We start from the raw sequence: 24,786 nt of genomic DNA, 5'->3' as shown, positions 1-24,786 counted from the left end.
AACTTAGATTTGACAATAAATTTTAATGTATTCACGGAGGATAAAACTGAGATTTGAGCCGCGCTATGAGAAAACCAACATAGTGGGTTTGCGACCAGCATGGATCCAGACCAGCTGTGCATCAGGATCCAAGCTGTTCACTTTCAAAGCCTATAGTAATTAGAGAAACTGTTAGAGCGAACTATGTTGGTTTTCTCATGGCACGGCCCATTTATAGATTCTATAAAATTCCTAGATCATTCATGATGAATACTTGAACATGTCATAAATAAAAAATCCTCTTCGAGGAAGGGGCACATGTCCAAATGTAAGCTGTTACGATGCTGTTATCAGTTGAAGTAAGTAATATAATGTATTTAATGATATATTGCTGCAATATATTAGCACTAAGTTCTTTTTTCAAATAAGAACACACTTTGTAATATCAAAATTTCATCCGTAGTGAATTAAAAAAAATGTTCAGTCAGATGAAATTTTACGCTCTTCTGGTGATTCTTGCAGAATGTTTACATTTAGTAATAGGGAAAACTGATCCTTCTTCAAGTAGGATTTATCTGGACAAAGCAGAGGCGCAGGGATAGACTGGTAATACAGTTTCAAACTTTTCTATGTTAAGAATAAAGTTACTTTATGTTGAATGTTGCTTTTAGAATAAGTATTGCTCATTTACTTTTTTGTCAAAGTGAATAAATTCTACTAAGGTAGTTCTGAAGTCGTGGCATGATGTGTCGTTTATCTGTACAATTTAGAATAAAGCCTTGACTCAAAGATCATCCTGCGTGTAAATGTCATCGCTTGTGTATTTGTATTAATATGGCAACTTCACTTACTTTTCGTAAGATAAATATGACAATAAAATTGTAGGCACGTGAATAATTTCAATGATGCTTTAAAAATCAGCTTGATATTTGAAGATCTCTTAAGTCATAGGCACATATCTCAAAATAAGTACACCGACTTCTAAAAGGTTTAAAACCATACGATATGAAAAAAGTATTGTTATTTGAATCTGTGAAAAGTTTCATTAAAATATACATTCATTTTTTGTAGAAAAAAATCCATACGCAAACATATAATCAACATAAATAGTTGTGATTTTCCCTTAATCTCTCATTGTAAAAACCTGCCGAGGTCCATTTTGATTTCAAATAAGTCTAGAAATAAATCAAACACACGACCCTATATCTTTCTTTTGCTGAATGTCGTTCGTATATTCTGAAGTTTTGATAACTCGAATAAACATTTTTGTTCCGTCGAGTTCAAGCGAACGAAGTCGACTGTAGCATCTTTACATGTAAGTATATCTTGTCAACAGATTTGCTATTTGTAGTTCCATTTTGTACCTTATCAGAGGAAGCTTACGAAGACTTCATAATGTCCAGTCTCAAGACTGTAAATTAACATGTTCTCTTATCTAACAGATGCTATTACTCAGTCTCCAATCCGGGAACTGCATCAAAATAAAGAAACAAACCTTCAACCAGAAAAGGTTATTGAGAATCTTGCTAAGATCTTAAGTGACCTTACATCCAAATTAGACATGCAAGAAAAACACATCTTGTCTCTTCAAGAGAGCGTTGAGGAACTTGCCAGATCGAATTCCGAAAACGAAAATAGTTTGAAAAACCTGAATGCAGAAGTAAGCGAACTGAAAAGAGCGGTTGCAACGAAAGACGATATCATAAGAAGCATGGATATTAACTTTACGCGACAAGTCGAGGAGACTGAAAAATTGAAAACAGAGTTCTCTAAACTGCAGAATAAATTAAATGGGTTACAGTCATACATATCAAAAGATGAATCTGGACCAGAAGGAATGAAATTTCAAGACTATGAATACAGATCTGATCAATCGAATAAAAACACAATTGATTCCAATGGTTCAAATCTAAATACCTCAACTGGAAGGAAACAAGAAGATCGGCAAAACTTAAGCGAAGATATTCTGCTGAATGGAACAATAGGTAATTGTAAAACTTCATTTTACTTCTTGAAAATCTTATTATAAGACATTAACGTAACAAGATGGGTTTTATTCAAAGAAAATATTTAACTAATTTAAATTAATTATATTGAAAAAAAAACAGAATCTTATAACCCTTTAACTATTTATCTTTCATGGCATTACAATACATTTCTTAAACAGTTTGGAAAATGAAATTATGTCCTACAGAGGAACTTAGCAAGTGTAATAAACTACATGTAAAACAATATTTATACCATGCATTTTAACATATTAAAATAAATTTTATTTCATTTCGCCCAAAGGTACGTAAGAACTGCATTTTTACTTTTAGTAACAAATATTTTACTTATTTTAGATATGCAAACCAGTGCACACATTTACCGCAATAATGTGGAACGTTGGGCAAGAAGTGTGTCACATGTTGCATTCCAAGTAGTGGTTCTTGCACCAGGGATTGACCACCTTGGGCGCGGACAATCTGTAGTTTTTGATACTGTTCGCTTGAACCTAAATGGGGGTTATAACCGATTCACTGGCATTTTCACTGCTTCAAAACCTGGGCTTTATTTATTTTCGTTATCTGTGTTGAGCTACTTTGACCCAAAACCTAAGTGCCATGTTAGTATTGTAAAGAATGGAGTTGCTTTAGCTACAGTATATGGGCTTGGTGGTTCTCCTGGCAAGCGGTCTCAAGGTTCCGTCACTGTTGTGATGCAGCTAAATAAAGGGGACCATGCATGGGCAAGAAATGATTATGTTCATGATGCCTCCATTGGGGGCTGGGGGCTTACTAGTTTCACAGGTGTATTACTCTCTGCTGTATGACTTGAAAATTTGGTAAAATCGATGCTTTTCAGTAAAGACAATATATATATATACATTTTGTACCTATTGTGATATGTGTAATATCATTAATAATCATATAAATCTGGCAAAGTATAATACATACAATCTCGATATATACTGCTAGACTCTGTATTATATTGCAGGAACTGGACATTACCACTTCGTTAGGATGCCATTTGCTCTACTATGTCCTTAATTTATTCCAGAACTGGTGCAAGCAGATGATAATACTAAAAACGAACGCTTAACCCGATCGGAAGTAGTGGATGCAAACTTAAATGTATATGAATACTTGTATAGCTCCTTCTGCAACAATAAGAATACTAGTTCGATTCCCATTAACACAACATAATCTCAGAGATTCTTTGAACCTACTACTCAATAGGGAGAGCGCCGATCAACGGATCGCGGGGTCGTGAATTCGATCCTCGGGCGGGCCGTATGTTCTCCGTGACGATTATATAAAATATACTGTGTCTGAAATCTTTCGTCTTCCAGCTCTGATTCATGTGGGGAAGTTAGCAGGTATTTGCGGAGGACAGGTTTGTACTGGACAAGAATCCAGGAACACTGGATAGGTTAACTGCCCGCCGTTACATAACTGAAATACTGTTGAAAAACGGCCTTAAACCAAAACAAACAAATGAACCTTCTAAGTGCGTTTTTGGTATATTGTGGTAAATTATATGTAAAGGGCATATCCTTTGCTAATGTTAACCACATAGAATACACCTTCGCTGGATTCCGTGTTGGTATATTTTCTGGTCATTTGGATTATTGAATCCACCTAATACATAAGTCTGTTAATTTAAAATAGAACGGTTTAAGCTGGTGCTAGAGGGGGCTACGTATTATGTGATGAACGTTTTTTTTTCTGCTTGTCCAGTTGACCCCCACCCCCAACCCCAACTCACTTCCACAGTCTGGTTCCTACTTTGAAATCGCTCCTACGGTAGTGGATATGCAGAAACAGTAGCTAGAAACAACCGCTACATTTATAAAATTGTGCACTTCTGTGAAATGTATAACAAAGTCCTTGTGCAGGATCTTGTTTGATTAGATTCATTCAAACAGTGTAAATAAAATCAATCTAAAAAAGAGATCCTTTGGAAGCATATAATGCAACCAAGCAAAATAATGGTAGACTTGGTTTGAAGGAGTCTGTTCATGAGAGGTAATGGAAAATGCAACACCCTTCACGCCCCCTAGCATCGGCTTAAGCGGACTTCTATTATGATAATAAAAATGAATTTTCCCCATGATCCCAAAAGACCCGAAAAAAAAATACTTCATGTTGGACTTGGCTCTAATTGTAGTCTAAAATGACAAAATTCCAGAATAACATCATCTAGACTCTCGGTCAAAACTCTGTGTATGTTCTAACACTACTGAAACATCCCACTGGCTTATGACGCCATTGATCGTTAGGCACACTCTTACACTTAGGCACCAAACTACAGTCAAATACAAAGTATCCATGGTCAGATATTGTCTATCAAAGAAACCTCTATTGAATGGTGTGCGTAAAGTCTGATGATGAGTTATTAACGCCTATGGTGACGAATTACTTTTACAGTGTACGTAGGGATCAATACTGGGTCTTAAAAGTTACACAATATACACATAAACCGTTGGTCAAGTAATATTATAAGTTAGAGAACACCAGTTGTTTTCCCGTAAACTTCCATTATAACATTATGGCGTGTACGGCCTTCCATAAATCGAAACATGTATATCCAATCACACTGTTTTCAAGAACTATCTTAGTTCCACCAAAATATCGGACGAAAAACATATGAATAGTGAAGTAATTTTCGTGTGAATGAGATGAACCCCTGTTTACATCGTTGTCATGGCGGGAGAAGTTCATTTGTTAAAACTTTTTTTCAACAAACATAAAACGTAGCAAATTTTGTCAAAATGTATAATGAAATACTGTAAATGCCGTAAAAATGTTCCATTTTGAAAAAAGAAATAATCACTTCTTGGGTTTGTTTACATGACTGGCCAATCAGAACGCAGTAACTGTACTTTTTTAAATTGGTGGTCTCTGACCTAAAATATATGCTATGGAATGCCTTACGTTTACTATGATAACAAATATTCTCAGTTGTACATGTCCTTAAAGCCGAAAGAAGTTGCAAAGAAGAGTTGAGCATTGCCCCGTATCGAGGACAGTAACGTGGATGCGCGGTAGCATACACAAGTTCAGTGCTGATAAAACAGAAGTGATGTTCTTCGAATCAACGCATAATGCCTGAAATATTGCTAATATTTTTAGGAATGCCAGTGACTCTTTGAAAACCACGGGTCGTGAGTTCGAGTCCCCACTCCTCAAACTAATAATTACTAATGCTGAGATAAGAGTCCCGTGTATGGCTGCTTTACACTTTGCACGTCGCAGAACCTATTACTAACATCCTTCTTGAGGAGTTGCCCAGTACAGTTTAGGCAATAATTTACCATGGTCTTCTACCTGTAAAGTTGAGCAAATGTCATGCTCTCCATTGACAAAACAGTTAAAATATAGACCGAATTAATGGTAGTTTATACAAGCCAAAATACCCATTTTCATTTCTTACCTACACCAGTTAATTATGATGTGCAACGCCTTAAATTATCAATTGAGGTACTTTATTTCTCATCTCATACCGTTAAATATGAGATAACGTGTCATTACCCGACCCACTTATGTTAAATACGAATTTGTTATCAGTAGATACGTTTAATTCCTACTTACTTTCATAGTTCTATGTAAGATGTTTTGGAATATGACTTTCCTCTTGACTGGTATTTGATTGAAAAATAAAAAATAAAAAAAAAATAGTAAGGAATCCATGCAAATATCATTATTTCTTGTAATTATCCTATACTCTCTATTTAATGCTATATGCATTAACAGCCTTTGATATAAAACGTTTGAGAATTACTACCAAAAGGCTACTGAAATGAACAAAACCCTAAAAATATTTAATGATATCAAATATATTCGCGGGTTATTTTGTATAAATACCATACGTAAACGTATTACAGATCATCTACTAGTGCCAATGCTCATCTGACACAGGACCAGTCATTGTTCAAATAATGGTTCTGACCTATATACTCTACTACTGATGTTATACAAGTGCACAGATGACCATAAATCTAACAATATGTTAGACAGAGTTATGCTTCTTTGCACTATTACAAGTTTAGTAATGATAAACAAGAGTGCAAAGTTAAGTTGCTAGGCTAAAGTTTTTTCATCTTTTATTTGAGAAATATTGACCTAATCCAAAACCTTAACCAACTCCAAGTAACAAAGATTTTTATTTGTTTAATCAGACTACCCACAGAGTACACACAATCTTTTCTAAATCACTTCTTAAACTTGAAATTATCAAATAATTCTAACATACTGCAGTGTCGATATCTTGCATCGCATTACATATTTGGTTAATGATCCATATACAGTTAAAACTCGATATCTCAAACTAACTAATCTCCAAATTGCGTTTATCTCGAAGACATTTTCAAATAGAACAAGTCAAATGGTTTATCGCGGCCAGAAATTTGTACAAACCGGACAGAAGTTGCGAAATTGTCATTTGTGCAGGAAAGAAGCGTTTACCATAATGTCCAGTACTGGACAGGTATAGTGACCATGCACGGACACAGACAATTTTCTCAGAGGGGGTCCGATCCTCTGCCCCCCCCCCCCCCCCCCCCCCCCTGGAAATTTTGAAAATTAGCACTTCATTTTTTGCATTCTGGGACAGTTTTATGGACTAACCTGTTAAATTTGGGAAAATGATAAAATCAAGCTTTCTTGAAGGTAAAATTCTTAGTTTCTTTTAGATAAATAATATGAATTATGTCGGGGTCGTATGTAGCAGCAGCCGCATATACTTTACATGCAGTCCTAATGTTGCCTTTTTCGAAAAGCATTTTCTTTCCTTCTTGTCTTCTTTCCTTTTCTAAAGATTTTCCAGAGGGGGTCCGGACCCCCGGTCCCCCCCCCCCCCTCTGGATCCGCACTTGGTGACATATCATGCTTTCTGTTTATGCAGGTAAACTTGTGTTTGGTTAAATTTCAACAGAGCACAATTGTCTGAACAGTGTACAAACTCATTACTGTTTTTTCAGGCAAGGGTGGAAAAAAAAGTGGTAGACAATGAAAGCAGTAACATTTTTATCAAAAAAAAAAATAAACAAGGAGACAAACATTTCCAACATCTTTGGACGGTTCAAAAATCCCATGTTAAACATACGATAAAGCCCGAAACGCGTGAAAATGTTCCGAATGTAAATCGGGTGAAGTAGGCGCTCTTAGTCTGGATTACCTGCCCCTTCACTGTCGATTAAAATACATAGTACGACGGGAACCAGACTATAGGCGCTCTATGTTAGATTATGCGTCTAGATTGATTAAACTGGGCGAGTCTACTTACTTATTACATGTACTTGAGGATAAAAAAAAACGTGTTTTTTAAATGTTGCTCTTAAACAAGGGTGGCGGTTGAACTACTAAAATTACAACAACAGTTAATTCACAACAAATCGTACGGTATGTTTTATAATCAGTAGAAGCTAGTCGTATTTACGCTTATGAGACCTGTTTCACCCATAAGTAAAGAATTCACGGGTCCATCATGAAATATTTTCCCCAGCGCGCATATACTTTACCTATTCAATATGATCGCGGCCTCGATCAATAAGTGGAAACTCCACAGGTCGCCCAACACGACAAAAACGAAAAAGCTGCAGGCCCTGTTTATGGACGGTAGTGGAAATGCATGCTACCGTCCACGCTCTCTAGCCCCGGGTTGAGCAGAACTCAACATTTACACATGCTACAAGTACAAAAACAAGTCAAATGGTTTATCGCGGCCAGAAATTTGTACAAACCGGACAGAAGTTGCGAAATTGTCATTTGTGCAGGAAGGAAGCGTTTACCATAATGTCCAGTACTGGACAGGTATAGTGACATACGTTTAAGATATCATGCTTTCTGTTTATGCAGGTAAACTTGTGTTTGGTTAAATTTCAACAGAGCACAATTGTCTGAACAGTGTACAAACTCATTACTGTTTTTTCAGGCAATGGTGGAAAAAAAGTGGTAGACAATGAAAGCAGTAACATTTTTATTAAAAAAAAAAAATAAACAATGAGACAAACATTTCCAACATCTTTGGACGGTTCAAAAATCCCATGTTAAACATACGATAAAGCCCGAAACGCGTGAAAATGTTCCGAATGTAAATCGGGTGAAGTAGGCGCTCTATGTATAGAGTTAGATTATGCGTCTTGATATTGTACCAGAGGGGTCGGTCAATTGTTGGTTATTGATTACACTGGGCGAGTCTACTTACTTATTACTTGAGGATGAAAAAAAAACGTGTTTTTTAAATGTTGCTCTTAAACAACGGTGGCGGTTGAACTACAAAAAGTACAACAACAGTTAATTCACAACAAATCGTACGGTATGTTTTATAATCAGTAAAAGCTAGTCGTATTTACGCTTATGAGACCTGTTTCACCCATAAGTAAAGAATTCACGGGTCCATCATGAAATATTTTCCCCAGCGCGCATATACTTCACCTATTCCATATGATCGCGGCCTCGATCAATAATTTAGAGACATCCGCAGATGAGTTCATACGGCGCTGCACAAGGAACCTTCAATAATGCACTTGCATGTAATTCCATGAAAAGCGGCATATGGTCCCCAAATAAAATAATGGGTTTGCCCTAAACAAACTGAAATTTAGAAAGGGGATCTGAGGTTATGGAGCCTGCATATCACAGGAACTGCCAAAAGACAAAATTAAAAAGTCCCGCCTCGAAAACACGTGTAAAATATCATTTTAAGTTGAATCTTCAAGTAAAAATCTCGTACTCTTGGAATTCGAAATACCGAGTATCAATTGTAGCTTAGCCTCGCCATGAGAAAACCAACATAATGGCTTTGCGGCCAGCATGGATCCAGACCAGCCTGCGCACCCACGCAGTCTGGTCAGGATCCATGCTGTTCGCTTTCAAAGCCTATAGCAATTAGAGAAACCGTTAGCGAACAGCATTGGTCCTGCGCAGCCTGGTCTGGATCCATGCTGGTCGCAAAGCCATTATGTTGGTTTTCCCATGGTGTGGCTCATATGTAAGGCCAGTGCACCAATCTAATTGCCAAATGCTAAATGCCACATAGTTAATATTAAGTGCTATTTGTAAATGCATAATGTCAAATAACTGACTGTCAAGCGGTTATTGTCAAATGATTAATGCTAATTGTTTATTGCAAAATGCGAAAGAATAAATGTCAAATGCGTATTCAAGGAACAGCCGAATATATCAGTAGATAAAGGCATCCTTTAGTCATTGACCTCTATAACAAAACTGTCTGTGTTGAAAACTTTTTTGTTTTGGTTTCATCATTCCCTTGACTGGTAGAAAATGTTACTGCTTCAAATTGAACTGATAAAACATTCTATGTTTTAAAATAATTTAAAGTTACCAGTTTTCGTTCTATAGTAGCAGATTCCTAACTCATACAAGCAATTATTATCCGGATTTTGCATTTAGTGGGTGCAAAAGCTCAAGTTTAGATGATAGCTTGACCTTCATTATGGAAGGAATAGACAGACTGTTGACTTTATTTTGCTTAGCCATGTCCCTAAATGTAGTGCTCGCTCGTAAAGTAAAGACAATTGTTGTATTTATTTGTTATAGAACCTAATGCTGAATTTCTATATTCCCTATTTTGCCTATAATTTCCTTATTACTTCCGAAATTTAACTGGGTTGGCCACCCTGAATATCTGGTTATATTTTGAGTAAGAAAACTTAAAGCCTAAATCTTGTTTCAATCATGACAGTTAAATTTAAATATTTCACCCAGCTGCTGTGCCCTAATCGGTGATGCACCTTCCCCGCAATCGGTAGGTCGAAAGTTCGAGCCCTGTCAGAGGCGCGACTTGTTACTGAAGAGAGACGGGTTAGTGAGCCACCAGCTAGTTAAATAATGGTTACCGATTGCCTACCTGCCTGGTGCCTGTCATTAAAAATAGGAATCGGGAAGTAATGCTGTTCAATGTATTTAGGTGTCGCATAAGCCAGCTTGGTTGGTCCTTTCCGTATGGGTGACACTATAATAAACAAACGTTTTACCTTTTATTCTAAGACAGATAACAACATCTATAAAATATCAGCATATTTTAGTTCATATTTTAGTAATATCAAAATAAATGATTAGCTTCTACTTTACGTCACAATTTCATGTGTGAGATTTTGAGTACATATTTTACAGACTTAACGGTTTTTGTTGGGTTTCTTTCGTCTTTTTTTTTCAGAAAATCTCATTTGAAATCTTTACATCACAATGTAATTACATAATATTTTCAGTTGCTATCAACTTAAAGTACCTTTTAAATATAAAATGACATAAATCGGAAAACATTCCATTTTAACACTTAAGAGATGTGGGTGGGGTAATAACATATCACTTTATCTACATCAAAAAGTCTAGATAACTAGTGTTTCATAAACGGGCTCTGTTTTAGTATTTGTACAACATCGTTTACCGACGTATGATAAACTTAACTACGATATCAAATAAGCAATGTGTCTAAATCTAGTTGGAAGACAAGGCTTTCAACTCATTTAGATTTGAAGATTGAATACTGCTTAAGCCGGTGCTTGAGGGCCTGGGCAGTGTTGCATTTTCCATTACTGCTCGTGAACAGACTCAATCAAACCGAGTCTGCAATTTTCACTTTTTGCCTTGTTCTCGGTGCTTACGAGAGATCTACTTTCCAGATTTTACTTATCAAATGCAGATTTTCTTTTTGAAACAATGAAAAATAAATAAGAGAATTTCAACAAATATTAGAATGAAAGAAAACGAAAGTTTGTTAATCTTTTGTCTTTAAGGTAGTGAATTCCAATTATTTGAAAACAAATATATTGATTCCAAAAATATTTTATCATGCAAAGAATAAAAAAGCAAATTCTGTAATAACTCTTCCCATATCTTAAAAAGAGTTACTTCCCGGATTTTCACGATTAAATTAGGATTGTCATAAATTTTATGATCCATAGCCGGTTTATACTATCTGAACCATAACTAGACTAGCTTGTTCTGCTGGTTTAAAATTCACATTTGGTCATGCCAAGGTAATATGGGGATCATAACGGAAGTTAAAGAAATGTTGGGCCTGTTGGTTATTATGTAAACAAACATATTTTTTCTGCTTAGCATGGCATCTCTGGCAAGAAACTATACAACATGTTCGAGTAGAGACATGATGTTACCATAAAATTATTCCATACGATACGCTTTTGAAATGACAAATATTGACAAGTTGTGTAATTGTGAAAAATCGTAAAAAACCGCACTATTTTTACCCATATTTAGGCTTTTTTTTTACAGTAAACACATAAAATAGAAATAAAAGGGCTAAGACATTTAGAAGATGATGTTTTCTATACAATAAAACCATTCTAATGATAAATTTTATTAATTTTAATATAGACATGTTTCCTTTAGAAAACAAACGGAAATTTGAGAAACAATTGCGACCATATTGGCAGCCATCTTGAAAATTTGATGTTTCCGCCCATTCTGGCAACTTCATGAAACTTCATATTATTGGCTGTCAAATAAAATAAAGAGTTTGATTGGGTTAGAAAAGTAAACAAAAAGGCCTCTGTCTCTTGGACTATAATAAATTAAAATTTTCGACGCCCCAGAATTAGAAGGGCGTAAGTGGAAAATCATAGTTTTCGGCAAAATGAAAAAAACTGTCTATGACACATACGCCCTTTTAATTCTAAGGGCGTAAGTGGACTTTTCTGGTACAACAGTTAAGTGTAGATACGCCCTTCTATTACTGGGATTCTGAAAAACTTTTTACTTACGCCCTTTTATTATTGTTGAATTTGGTCAACACAGCAGTTTGTGACAAAATTTTTTTTTTACAGAATTATGCCCCTTGGTGTGTAGTTTCAAAAAATGTATGATTCATAAAAGGGCGTAACTAACACTTACGCCCTTCTTATTCTGGGGCGTCGGCCGTCGGGCAGTACACCATTCCATTTATGTCTACTATCATAACAGTACAAGGCCCATTGCTATATCTGTAAGGATGGTAATTATGCGGAAAATCAGAATATTTATCCCGTTCATGCCATTCTTTCTTGCTATTGATGCAGACATAAAGATCATAAATACTTTTAAAGAACATGGCAAAGCCTTTTATCTTGTGTATGTTTGTCCAAAGAAGGCCACATTTAAAAACTGCTTTCAAAATATCCAAGAACATGTCTTCCTTTATTTCCCCTCCATGTTGTTTATTATAATTAAAAGCAGCCGCTACTATGTCAAAGATACATTCCATTTCTTTGCCTGGAATAACGTCGCCCAGCATTTCGATGGCAAAGCACTTAATATAGTTACGGACGCATTGGTTGTTACTTGTATCTTCACATACACACATTTCAGCTCCGCAAGATACTGCAGCTTTTGTAGCATCCTGAAAAGGGACACATCAGTTACTTTAAACATATTTTACAGGCTGCGAAGGTATCTTATCCAACTATAATAACATCGGCGCCTCTACAGTTTTCGTCTCTGTCAGATATTGACAATATATTTCAGTGAAGAAATGAATATTTAGTGAATAAAACGTAGCAAAAACACCAATATTTCCAGTGAATACATAGAAATTTTTCGATGTAAATTGAAAGTTGTGAGTTATTTGGTGACTATAATATGTATAAAGTATTTCCAGGATAAATATCGGATAGACAATGATCCGGCTATATGTCCAGACTCAATGTACCTGTGAGAGAAACCTACTTACGTTTTATACACTTAAGTGACGCCGATGCCAACGAAACTTTGACACAAAAACTGACTTATTGAAGACTTTCAAATAACTGAGCCAAAAATTGTCGAATCAATAAAAACACGCGGCAAGTACTACATGTAGCACAAACTCTACTGAGTGACCATCAAGAGACAATTCATAGACCCTAATACAATGCTTAACGAACATATTATAGCCACAATATAAGTTAAAATAAAAGTTAAAACACATAGTCTAATCATTTCTGTTTAGTGGTAAAAATATCCTTCGATGTAATTAAAAGTTATGGTGTGAACACAAATGTTCATATGACCTTAACAGTGACCATGACCATTAACCGACAACCATATATCGTGTGTTGTCACTTTGACTCATCATAGGGAACATTTATGTGTAACATTAAGATAATCCATCAATGAATATAAAAGTTATAGGACGGAAACAATTTTTACTTGACCTTCAATGGTGACCTTGACCTTTAACCTACACCATAATTCCGGTCTGCGAGGGAATCAGTCGTAACAAAGAAAAGTTTAGGAACGAAACACCTGGATAACCTATTAAAGAAAGAAAAGATTCATACCCAATGATATTTGTGTAGAGCACCTGTTTGTTGTATGTAACCTTCCATAAGAAGGCTGACTAGGAATACAAAATTCCAGAATTGTCGTTGCCTGTAATGATAAAAAGAGGACGAGTATCAAAACAATGTCCTTGCATGACAGACATGATTTTGCTGCGTTTTGCCAATGCTAGAAAAAATCTCGTTGTGCTGTAATTCATGAATGAATGCATCAATTCCTACGCTACTATAATACTCCGTATTAGTGCTCGAAAGAAAAACAATCGTTTTACATCAGTTTTCTATTAATTAAAGAATACGGCACGCACCAGTTGAAAGTGCGGATGGAAATAATTGACTCTTAGGTAACTGCTTTGCAGTAACTCGGCAGAGCCTCGTTACATCTTAAAAAGTTACAATTTAGCTGCAACTTCAACCAGTGAAAGCTTCTTAATATTCTATTGTGGCTGAAGATTGTCATTCCAGGCCCATAACCTTAATGTAACAAATACGAGTCTAAGATTCAGCTACTGTTTAAAGCCTCAAATATTATAAAAAAAAATTCACTGATGGAAGGTGCAGATGAAAATATCCGAATCGAGGGTAAATATTTTGGCAGTAACGAGGCTCAGCCGTGTTACCGCTTAAACAGTTACCCGAGACCCGGATATTTCAATCTGCGCCTACTACCAGTGAAGCGATTGAATCTTTTTCTTGCATGCCATATTTAACATATGTTAGTAAGAATAAATCCAAACAAAGAAGGACCTCGGACATTATGCTAGGGAGTTTGCCCTAAGTTCAATGCTATTTCTTGACTTCAGTAGCTGATAGTTTTATATAACAGCTTCAAATACTTATAAATAAGTTATATTCCTATCAAACTGTCACAAAAAATAGTTTTATTTTATATTCGTTTTCTTGAAATTCGAACAGTTTGTAACTAAGAGTCATATTTTGGAAAAATTTAAAATGTGTATTTTTAGTTAAAATAAGCATTGGTATTTAAGGTATGTCTACTATGAAATATTTTAACACAATGAATAAACTGATACCATTCAGATTATCAGTTTTATTGACATTTTTGAAAATAAACGAAACGGAAAAAATAAAAGTGGAACAAAACATTTGGTCCCTAACTGTACTTCAGTTATTTCCACCCGAGTGCCCATGATAACACTGGTGCATTGATCATATCCTATTGTTTGTTTTCTATACATCTATTGCTATACTGTATTTATACACATGTACAATACTGACCGGGCATTATGTGGAGGATTATTATTGAATACATGCAGTGGTGTAGCTGGCCATACATTGGCGTAAATCGTACAGATGTAATAAAGCAAGCCACATAGCGAGATACTGTCAGGAAAACTTCCGAGTGCTTCTCCGACAGGACCTAAAGGAAGCACCAATTTCAGTAAAAATGGTCCTGAATTAGTTGGTTCCTCAACTGAATACAGCATAAAACTGAATAATATAGAATCTGTAGCTCTCCTAGATACTGGATCTTGCATTTCAACAGTGAGTGAACCATTTTATAAAAGATATCTGTACAGCTTACCACTTCATCCAGAACAGAATATTCTTAAAATTAAATGTGCCAATTGAAAAGATCTTCCCTACTTAGGATATATTGAGACTGAACTTTCAACAGATGGTTTTCCAGAATTTAAAGACCAACCATTTTCCTGATTGTTCCTGAGACTCCTTATTATTCCAAAATACCGGTTTTATTAGGTTTTAAAGAAACTCACTACATGCCCTAAGATGATCAAGCCTACCATAGCCAACTACAATTACAAACAAAAAATTATTATTAATATATCTAATCTAATCTAACTACAGACACAGCACATAGTGCGCAAAAAATCCATACTTTGTGAATTATAACCACTATTTGTAGACGAAACTAATAATATGATAGACTAGAACAGGAATTCGATTTCAATAAAATCTTTAATGATGTTACCATACAGTCATCACTTACACCAGAACAAGACCTGAAAGTTAGAAAACTCTTAAGAAAGCACAGGGACATCTTTTCTAAGAAAGAAACAGACATTGGCAGATGCGACAAGGTGAAACACAGAATTAATCTCATTGATGAAACGCCTTTTAAACAGCGACACAGGAGAATTCCGCCTGGTATGATAGATGAAGTAAAAAAACATATTGAGCAACTCCTAGCAAGTGGTGTCATATGTAAATCTAAGTCACCTTGGGTCTCTAATGTTGTATTGGTAAGGAAGAAAAATTGAAAACTTCGTCTCTGAATAGACTATAGAACGATCAACAACAAAACCATTAAAGACGCTTATCCACTTCCAAGAATAGAGATAATTTTCGACGTACTGAAAAGAGCACCATTGTTTAGCACTACTGGTATGAAGGCAGGATTCCATCAGATAGAGGTAGAGGATGATCACAAAAGCGAACAGCTTTTACTGTTGGGCCAGTCGGATGTTTCGAGTGGATAAAGATGCCCATCAGACTAAGTAATTCCCCGGTCACGTACCAACGATTAAGGGAGAAATGTTTAGGTGTCTACAGTCTAAAGATCTGTATCGTTTATCTCGATGACTTGATTATTTTTGCAAACAGTTTTGACCAACACCATGAAAGATTATATTTGGTTCTGTAGCGATTACAAGAAATCAACTTAAACTAGTCAGCCGAGATATGCTATTTCCTGAAAAGACATGTAAAATTCTTAGGCCATGTTGTGAGTGAAGAAGGCATTGTGACTGACCCTGCAAAAATTGAAAAAATGTGAGGAATTGCATGGCCAATACCAAGTAATGCAAACCAATTGAGATCGTTCCTTTCATTACATGTTGTTCATGTAGTTTATGTAGTTTTAGAAACCAGTTGTAGTTGTACAGACGCTATATCAAGCAATTTTCTACCCTAACAAGACCACTAACAGATTTTTTACCTCGAACGCAAAGAAGGAACAGAAGCAGAGAGAACAAAAGCCTTGGATTTGGGAAGAGGAACAACAAAAAGTTTTTCATGGCATCAAGGATAAATTGACACATCTGCCGACACTTGCGTATCCAGACTTTACCGTACCATTTGAATTACATACGGATGTAGCTTATAAAGGAATTGAAGCAATACTCTACCAAAACCAAGAAGAAAGGGAAATGGTTATAGCTTACGCCAGTAGGAGCCTGTTATCGTCGGGAAAAAAAACTACTGCGCTTTTAAACTTGAATTCCTCGCTTTAAAATGGGCCATAACAGACAAATTTTCTGATTATTTGACAAACAACAACTTCACAGTTGTCACCGATAACAATCCTTTTACCTACATCTTAACAACAGCGAAATTTGATGCTAAAGGACAAAGGTGGGCTTCTGCGCTTGGGGCATACAATTTCGATCTCATATACAGAAGTGGACTGACGAATGCTGGCGGACACAGAGTTTTACTAGAAGACAGCACAGTGGAAGCGATATATTCTTCACATGTTCAAGCACTGATAGAGGTAATGCCATGTTGCACGTTGAATGTAGTAGACATTACAGACTGTTAAGGAGAGCCTTTTGCACAAATAGAGCCAAGAGAGATAAGAAAAACCCAAAGAGAAAATATTAACATCATTGGCAAGTGGTATCGAGCAGTACGGGACAGAAAACTACCAGGCAATAAGGCATGGTATGTAAGGATAGTGCCAAGACCGGTCAGCCCGGTGTCAGTGTAATTTGACTGGATAAGGGGATCATGCCACGTGTCTACGGCGTGATATTCCAGTGAGGTAGCACTATAAAGTTGGGCATTGTGCTCATTGCTACAAGTAGACACCGTTGTTTATATGACGTAAAAATTGTTGAAAATGACATTAAACCCGAACACACACACACACACACACACACAAACACATACACCCTCTCTGTGGACAATGAGAAAACGGATCTCTCTCTGTTCGCATACAAGACACTCTTTGTGGTAAACAATAAACTCCAACGTCAGGGAGCTCGTCGGAAAATCGAATTTTTTGTCCTGAACACATATTTGTGCATACAAAACATATGAACCAGGGGATGATGTAGCTATATACCATTGCTTCTTTATCTTTACATTTGTGTTATCAGTTGACACAAGTCCAAACGAAGATGGAATGTATACGGAGGGCACTGGCTTGGATGAACATCGTGTGATGTTTATGAAACTTAAATACGACTTTACTTGAATATCGCAAATATTTAGTACCTTAGATGTGAAGTCGTTGATCCCAACTTACTTGTAAATAAACTTTATTTGCTTATTTTCATCATGTTTTGAGCTAAAAACTGTAATCTCCAATTAACAGTTTATCAATTTTTAACATTGTATTATGATAATAGAAATTTGACTCTTTAAACCGCTAGCATAGACGGCATATGAATGTAATATTTCACGTACGTATTAGTACAAAATAAGCACCAAGTTGTTTTAAAAGTACAAAGACAATTATCGGAGGATTTCATTACACGTATAATCAACCAATTTTATAATCCATTTTGCTATTACTTTAGTTTACTGTAGATCCTCTCCCTCAAACAAAATATGAAGTAAGCAATTATTACGTTGAAGCAATCCCCGTTGCATGATGTAGACTTCTTATTGCAACCAAATATATAAGCCAGTTTTATTGTGTATGCTTGCCAGATTTTCACTACGCAGCTGCGTATCTGCGTAAAAGCATCTACGCACATGTCATTGCTTTAAAAATCAGTAAATATGAAATATTCATATACATGTATTCAAGTAGTAGGCCTACACATCATTCATCAGGTCGATTCTACTGTTGTAAGCAAATAAGAAAAATAATGCAAAATTTAATCAGCTCCTCACAAGTAGAAGATTTGTTTTTCTTTTGCAGTCTTATGAAGGTGGAGAGTTATGACCAAAACACCAACGTTTTAAGGGCGCTTTGGTTAATAAATTAACAGACACCCCTTCCCGGTCTATTTAGTGTATTTGCATAATTAATTTTCAATGCCTCTTGAAGGGAATGTCATTATTGTTGTCGACTTCATAAACATTGTCAGGCTACTAGTTCTACTGATGTCAAATTTACTAATTAGGTACTGAAACGAATCATTCGAAAATACAGAAAATGTTGAACGTGTCATATTGAAAATTGTGTCATTATCATACACAGACCATTGCGTGTCAATATTTTTTCTCAATTTCCATTGGAAAGAGAATCGAATAAAGACTCTTCACATTTACTTAGCACAACAAAAAGGCATTTAATCAACATACCTCATAAATTACACGTAGAAGGGAAAACACTTGTTATTATTCCACGATCAATAATCAACTTTCGTTTTCACATCTATATGTTGACAGTAGCCTGGCAACGAGCACATTTAATAAATTGTTAATCAAAAAAGGGTTGCTAATAAGCCAATTTTGAGTCTGAAATGGCCGAATTCAGCATTTTAACAAGAAATGTCTGTACCGTTGGTACAGTAACTTCGAATTCATTCTACATTAATAATGAAAATGTGTTAATATTAAAAACGACATAAAGCCCGCCCGCTTAGCTCAGTAGGTAAGAGCATGGGTCTCCGGATCTCGGGGTCGCGAGTTCGATCCTCGGGCGGGGCATATGTTCTCCGTGAAATCATTAGTCCTCCATCTCTGATTCATGTGGAGAGTTGGCGGTTACTTGCAGAGAACAGGCTTGTACTGGCACAGAATCCAGGTATACTGGTTAGGTTAACTGCCCGCCGTTACATGACTGAAATGCTGTTGAAAAACGGCGTTACACCCAAAACAAACAAACAAACAAAAACGACATGATTCGGTAGTTTTAAGTTTAGTTTTATGAAAACTGTCTATTTTAACACTGACATCAATCTTTTTATTTTTCTAAAACTGGGGGCCATCTGCCTATAGATATGAATTATACGTACGCCTTGTATTATTTTTTCCCAGTTGCGCTTGTGCTGTTATTCATCTTCACCGATATCAGTCTGTAATGACTGAAGGATTAGTGTCCCCTCTACTGGCAGGACTGGAAAGTTGAACCTGCACATTGACTTGTTATTTTTCTTGAAAGTCCTTGTGTGCGAATGCATCTGTCATATGTCTTTAGATTTTTCACAAGTAAAATACATGTCGATGAACTGTAAAAACTCTTCCTCTTCAGTTTTTTTTTTTCATTTTGATGCATCTTTCACCAACAACAACATGTGAATAAGTGCAGAGCCTCGCATCTGAAATTAGACCTTGTAGAAATAGTTCAGAATCTCACCTATGGGGTTTGATGTGTTTTGTAGGCTATCAGAAATGAAGGTCCTTAACTGGAAGTCAAAATGACTTGCACATGTCACTGGATTCTTTTCCACTAGCTTTTGTTTCTTAAACAATGAACACTGTTCAACCTCTTCTGTATTTTGTACGTCTTTTTGTCAAAACCTTCACCAATAATCTGTAATAAGTGGGCCCAACGTGTCTTCAGTGAGGCAAACCATGTAGTAATAACTACATAGCGAATTAAGGCACTTTTTCCCAGTATGGTGGTGAACCATGCAATTTTCCGAATACTCTAAAGCCCAAAGCATTATGTATTATTTTGTTCAAATTTTCACCAGACTTATAGTAGGTTTCTATAGGTTTTTGTTGTTTGCCATACGCGTAAACAGATACTGGCTTTGTCCAATATATACTTCAATTAGTGTTTCTTCAACTTGAAGAAAATATCTGGAATATGTCAAGCTACTCTTCTATCTCTTCGACGGAGTTCTGATTTGCAAAGATAAGAGTAATATACCTTGACATCATAATCACGTGGGGTCTTCATTTCTTGACCACAAAATAATGATGAAAAAAGACATCAAGGGAATTCTGGCTGTCACCAATCGTTCTTCAAGATGTGTCAAGTCCAATTCTTTTGGCTGATCTTTAAAAACCACATCATTATATTTGGACAAAGGAGGAATTCTATTGCTTGATATATGTGATTTACATTCTGTCCACTTCCATTCTTCGCCAACGCTTTTTTGAAATATATATATTAGTGTGTAACATGTTGTCTGCATCAAATATTTCTACATGGGTTGCCCACTGAACATTTTGTGTCATTCTGGATCTTGACAGGTAATGTGCAACTGACTCAGGTGTTAGCATAACTCTTTCAGTTGGTACGGTGTGCTTTTGACCAATAATCGTTTGTCTAAGTTTTGAAGCTCTGGTTCACACTGCCGGTAATTACATAAGAAAGGGAACAAAGAAAAACAGTTTCCATCTCCCTTGATTAGTTCTCCGGATAATGGTCGTGTTTCACGTAGAGTCTGCATACTTCTTACACCAGCTGTTGACTGTTTAACAAGTTGAAGATTTAATGTTCGGAATTTTGAAATCTGCCAACTGAACTTCACTGGTGAAAATGTCCTAGTTCTAAATTCATACAGTAGCACGTCACTGTGTATAGTACATGTTTGAGATCTGTCAGCACCTTTCTCATATTTATGTGAACAAAGTTTCTGGTATACACTGTACATCACATTACAGTTCTTTCAGAATTTACAATTATGCTTTTGTAACAGATGTTCACTTTGGTAGGTACTTTTACAGCAGTTACACGAATAATCTGATTTACAGAGATGTATTTTCACCCGCTGCGTTGAAGAGTAGATCTTTCGACAGCATTCAAAAAAAAAAAAGACAGGTATGTTTAGAAAGTCCACTTCCGGCCTTGTACTCTTTGAATCATTTGCTGCACTGGTTTCGTTGTAAATGTGTGTTCCATGGTTGCCGATAATGTAATCCATGCCTCCTTTATCTGGAAAAAATGACACGTACCTATATTATAGTTGAAGAACTTTATGACATCTGAATGTCATAGACTTGTCTTTTTATACTTTATCATACATTATAAACATGGTGTAAACAATATGTTCTCACCCCCCCCCCCCCCGCCCACCCCACGGAGGGGGATTTATCTTATAGATGAAATTACTCGTGATTATCATTGTAAGGACGAATATGACATATTACAAGAACGTGCATTTGCATAGGATATATTACATATAACACTAAATGCCCTGAAACGCAAACAAGAATATGTTAAAATGCTAAATTTTATTACTGCAACCAATGTAAGGAAATTGTATATTGATTTTCAACTGTATGTCTTCTACGAAGCCATCATTGGTTGAAAAACTGTTAAAGCCATCTGGAATTCACTGTGAACTGCAATGTCACTGTTAATTTGTAATATCATTTTTGGGTCTGTAAGTTATAAAAATATCTCCATTATTATTATTTCAAACAGATAACATATAAAAAGTGACTAATAACAATTATAGGCTAGAGCAATTGAGGCAGCGATTGTCCTGATAAACATTTAATTTTTTTGCATGGCATCTTCAAATGTAAGCAATCTGGAGAGACATGTTTATAAATTAATTGTACTAGCCTATTAAAGTGTGAAACTAGTAGTTAAACAGTAACACCAATACCCATTTTGACGTATTTTTAAATTAAATTAAATTTGGTTTTAGAAATCCAGCACCATTTTGAAGTGAACTTACATACGTTACTGCCAATGGATGTCATCTGATATTTGAAATGCTTTTTATTAATAATTGATTTTCATTTCACACATAGGAATTTTTCTCAACTATGTTATATGTAATTTATAAAAGGAAAAAAACATTACAAAAGATTATGAAGTTGTACTTTGTTATAGCACTGCTTTAACACATAGTGTTTGCTCATTAACATACTACTTAACTAAGTGTTTGTCCTTTATTAATGGATACTTATTGTTCTTTGTTATAACATTGCTTTAACACATAGTGTTTGCTCATTAACTTACTACCGAACTAAGTGTTTGTCTAATTATAATTATCAATGGATAATTATTCAGTTTTCCTCAGTCTTTGTTTTCTTCTTCTCTTGGTTTTCATCACCTTCAGCAGCTCTCTTTGTTTCTCTTGTTTTTGGATCAAGAACATCCTCATTCTCATTTCCTGCATCATTCTGTTTTTCTGCATCACTAGGAAAGTCATCTTCAAAGATGTCTCCATACTGTAATGTAAACAAATTCTGCGACATAGCTCTCTCTACCTCTGTCTGCATCTGACTAATTTCATTGTCAGGTTTCTCAATTTTCCTTTTCAGTGCATTGTTTGCAAACAAGAGTTTTCCATTTTCAGTTTGTATCTTAGACATCTTTGTTGCTAGTTTGTTTTTCTCTTTCTTTATTTTCTGCAGTTCTGATTTTAAACTCTCAATCTCGTTCTTTTGAGCGCTGTAACGAATGGCTATGGTGTTGCTTACAGCCTTCAGTCTCCTTGACAGCGATTCGATTTCTTTGATGTGTTTGGTTTCTTTTGATGAATTTAAATTGTAAGCAATTCCAAGAAGTTCCAATGGAAACGATTTTAAAGACTGTACTGGATCCATCTTTATCTGAAAACAGACAAATTATAACTGCATGAAAAAAAAGATGTAAAAGTATTACCAGGTGTTATACTTGTGACTGCCATTCTGGAGGCAAGGGCCGTGACATCACTCTTTCAACAAGTAGCAATTTTTACTGCAGGATAGATATTCATCAGATACTAGCTGAATTCTCAGATTTCAAATAGAAAAATTGAGTTGAAGTTTATCAGCTGAAATTGCTCTTGGTGCTTTTTACACATGCAGTGAAATTAAAAACATACCTTTTGAAAATTCTTCTTGTTGCCATAGCCTATCATAAATTCATTCATACTGAACAGCAAACAATATCCATTGGAACAATAAAAAAGAAACAAATCATGGAACAATTTTACATACAGAAAAAGTGAAGGATCGATTACTTATTCCAAAACATAACAAGCTTTTTCTTTTCAAATTTTGGTTATATTAAAAAACTTCAATATTGCAGAAAAAAAATAATAACATACCTTAATGAATCAGCAAGCTTCCTTGTCACTGTAACTTTAATCATGCCAGTGCGTGTAGAGCAAAACCTAATAAATGAAAAGAACTTCTAAGGTAGCGTTATCTTCCTAAACGCAAAACTTAAACTGTAATAGCTTAGACAGTTAAGGAGAAAAGCTGACCTAAACGCAAAACTTAAACAAGAAATCTGATATTTTCCATTTTCTAAGTCCAAAAGGGGCCATAATTCTGGCAAAAAGCAGGAGTTATGCTTCTTGCTGTACAGAGTCAACTTCTGATGTTAAACAAGTGTTGCAAGTTTTAAAGCAATAGCTTTGATGGTTTAGGAGAAAAGCTGACCTAAACGTTAACCAAGAAATCTGATATTGTCTAAGTCCAAAAGGGGCCATAATTCTTGCAAAAAGCAAGACAGAGTTATGTTTCTTGCTGTACAGAATCAGCTATTGTTGGGGAAGAAGTGTTGCAAGTTATAAAGCAATAGCTTCGACGCCAATCCAGTGATGAAATAACTCATTATTTTTTCCCCAAAAAAATCAGATGGGCTAAAAATGTCTCAAAAGAATATTTGCCCTACCCGTGTGTTTTAAGTCCCAAAGGGGCCATAATTTTTGCGAAAAGCAATGTAGAGGTACGGTACTTGCTGTGCAAAGTCAGCTTTTAATTGCGAATAACTGCTCCAGGTTTTAAAGGAACAGTTTTGACCGTTAAGGAGAAGTTGACTAAAACGCAAAACAGCCAAGAAATCTGATATTTTCAAAGTCCAAAAGGGGCCATAATTCTTGCAAAAAGCAGGATGGAGTTATGTTTCTTGCTATGTAGAGTCAGCTATTGATGGTGAGCAAGTGTTGCAAGTTTTAAAGCAATAGCTTCGATTATTTAGTAGAAACCTAAACACAAAACTTAACCAGGCAGCTCCAACACCGACGCCGATCAAGTGATGACATTAAACCATCTTCTTTTTCGAAAACTCAGATGAAATAAAGACAGGTTAAATGATTTCAAGAAAATATTAACACGAATACTTACATATCTTCTTCAATATTTGAGTTTCAAATTTCCTCCTGTATCAAACCTATTTTACTGACATTTTTAAAAAGATATCAGAAAATGTACAGGGAAATTTTGATAGACTAAATTTCCTGTTCATTTTCCGAAAAATATTAAATAACAAGTTGTTATCTACTTTGGTCGACTAAACATAATCTATTTACCGAAAAAAAAAAGCCGATAGTAGAGGTTGGCGCATTATCATGTTTATCTATGTCGTATAGCATTTTTACGTAGCTATATTATCTATCATGTAGTTACAACACGCTATAAAGTTTTATTCGATATGAAGCATGTATTTATTAATATTGATTGTTTGTTTGTTTTGGGTTTAACGCCGTTTTCAACAGTGTTTCAGTCATGTAACGGCGGGCAGTTTTCAGTCTCAAGATCACTATGACCTTCTCCTTTGACCTAGTAACCCCAAAAACAATAAGGATCATCAACTTCATAATCCAATCATGCTTTCAAGTTTTAAGATATTGGGTCAAGTGGTTCTCAAGTTACTGAATGGAAACTGCTTCCAAGGTTCATGCCCCTGTGTCCTTGACCTTCAACTGTCTGACCGCAAACACTAGGACTCGTCTAATCATGCTATCAAGTTAGAAGGTTCTTGAAGCCAT

The 24,786-nt window shown here is 35.6% G+C and overlaps 3 protein-coding genes and 1 long non-coding RNA gene across 4 annotated transcripts in view; 1 reads left to right on the top strand and 3 right to left on the bottom strand.

Annotated features, from left to right (window-relative positions):
• The window catches only part of LOC123542121 (thioredoxin-like protein 1), an 88,890-nt gene that overhangs the window by 38,457 nt on the left and 25,647 nt on the right, over window positions 1–24,786 (bottom strand). The window lies entirely within an intron of this gene.
• LOC123543138 (uncharacterized) lies at window positions 426–3,723 on the top strand. The gene is made up of 3 exons (XM_045329210.2): window positions 426–585; window positions 1,422–1,964; window positions 2,322–3,723. The coding sequence occupies exons 2-3, from the start codon at window positions 1,541–1,543 to the stop codon at window positions 2,789–2,791; spliced, it is 894 nt and encodes a 297-aa protein (XP_045185145.2). The 5' UTR covers window positions 426–585; window positions 1,422–1,540; the 3' UTR covers window positions 2,792–3,723.
• On the bottom strand, window positions 9,989–13,331 carry LOC123542908 (uncharacterized). Its single transcript, XR_008368552.1, has 2 exons — window positions 13,241–13,331; window positions 9,989–12,321 (listed from the first exon to the last, which is right to left on the bottom strand). It is a non-coding gene; the product is annotated as an uncharacterized LOC123542908 (long non-coding RNA).
• Window positions 21,286–24,308, bottom strand: LOC128550910 (uncharacterized). The gene is made up of 3 exons (XM_053530947.1): window positions 24,143–24,308; window positions 23,119–23,184; window positions 21,286–22,639 (listed from the first exon to the last, which is right to left on the bottom strand). The coding sequence occupies exon 3, from the start codon at window positions 22,631–22,633 to the stop codon at window positions 22,091–22,093; it is 543 nt and encodes a 180-aa protein (XP_053386922.1). The 5' UTR covers window positions 22,634–22,639; window positions 23,119–23,184; window positions 24,143–24,308; the 3' UTR covers window positions 21,286–22,090.

This window comes from Mercenaria mercenaria, chromosome 19, assembly GCF_021730395.1.
Source record: "Mercenaria mercenaria strain notata chromosome 19, MADL_Memer_1, whole genome shotgun sequence".
In the NCBI taxonomy this organism is placed as follows: Eukaryota; Metazoa; Mollusca; class Bivalvia; order Venerida; family Veneridae; genus Mercenaria; species Mercenaria mercenaria.
The sequence above is the reverse complement of the archived record's forward strand: the minus strand, read 5'-3'. Positions and strand labels throughout refer to the sequence as shown.

What these genes read in the sequence shown, in the direction of transcription:
- LOC123543138 (XM_045329210.2), top strand. Translation starts at nt 1,541, where the DNA reads ATGCAAGAAAAACACATCTTGTCTCTTCAAGAGAGCGTTGAGGAACTT. An exon ending in TCTGCTGAATGGAACAATAG is followed by an intron (nt 1,965 to 2,321) that starts GTAATTGTAAAA and finishes TACTTATTTTAG; the next exon opens with ATATGCAAACCAGTGCACAC.
- LOC128550910 (XM_053530947.1), bottom strand. Translation starts at nt 22,633, where the DNA reads ATGGATCCAGTACAGTCTTTAAAATCGTTTCCATTGGAACTTCTTGGA.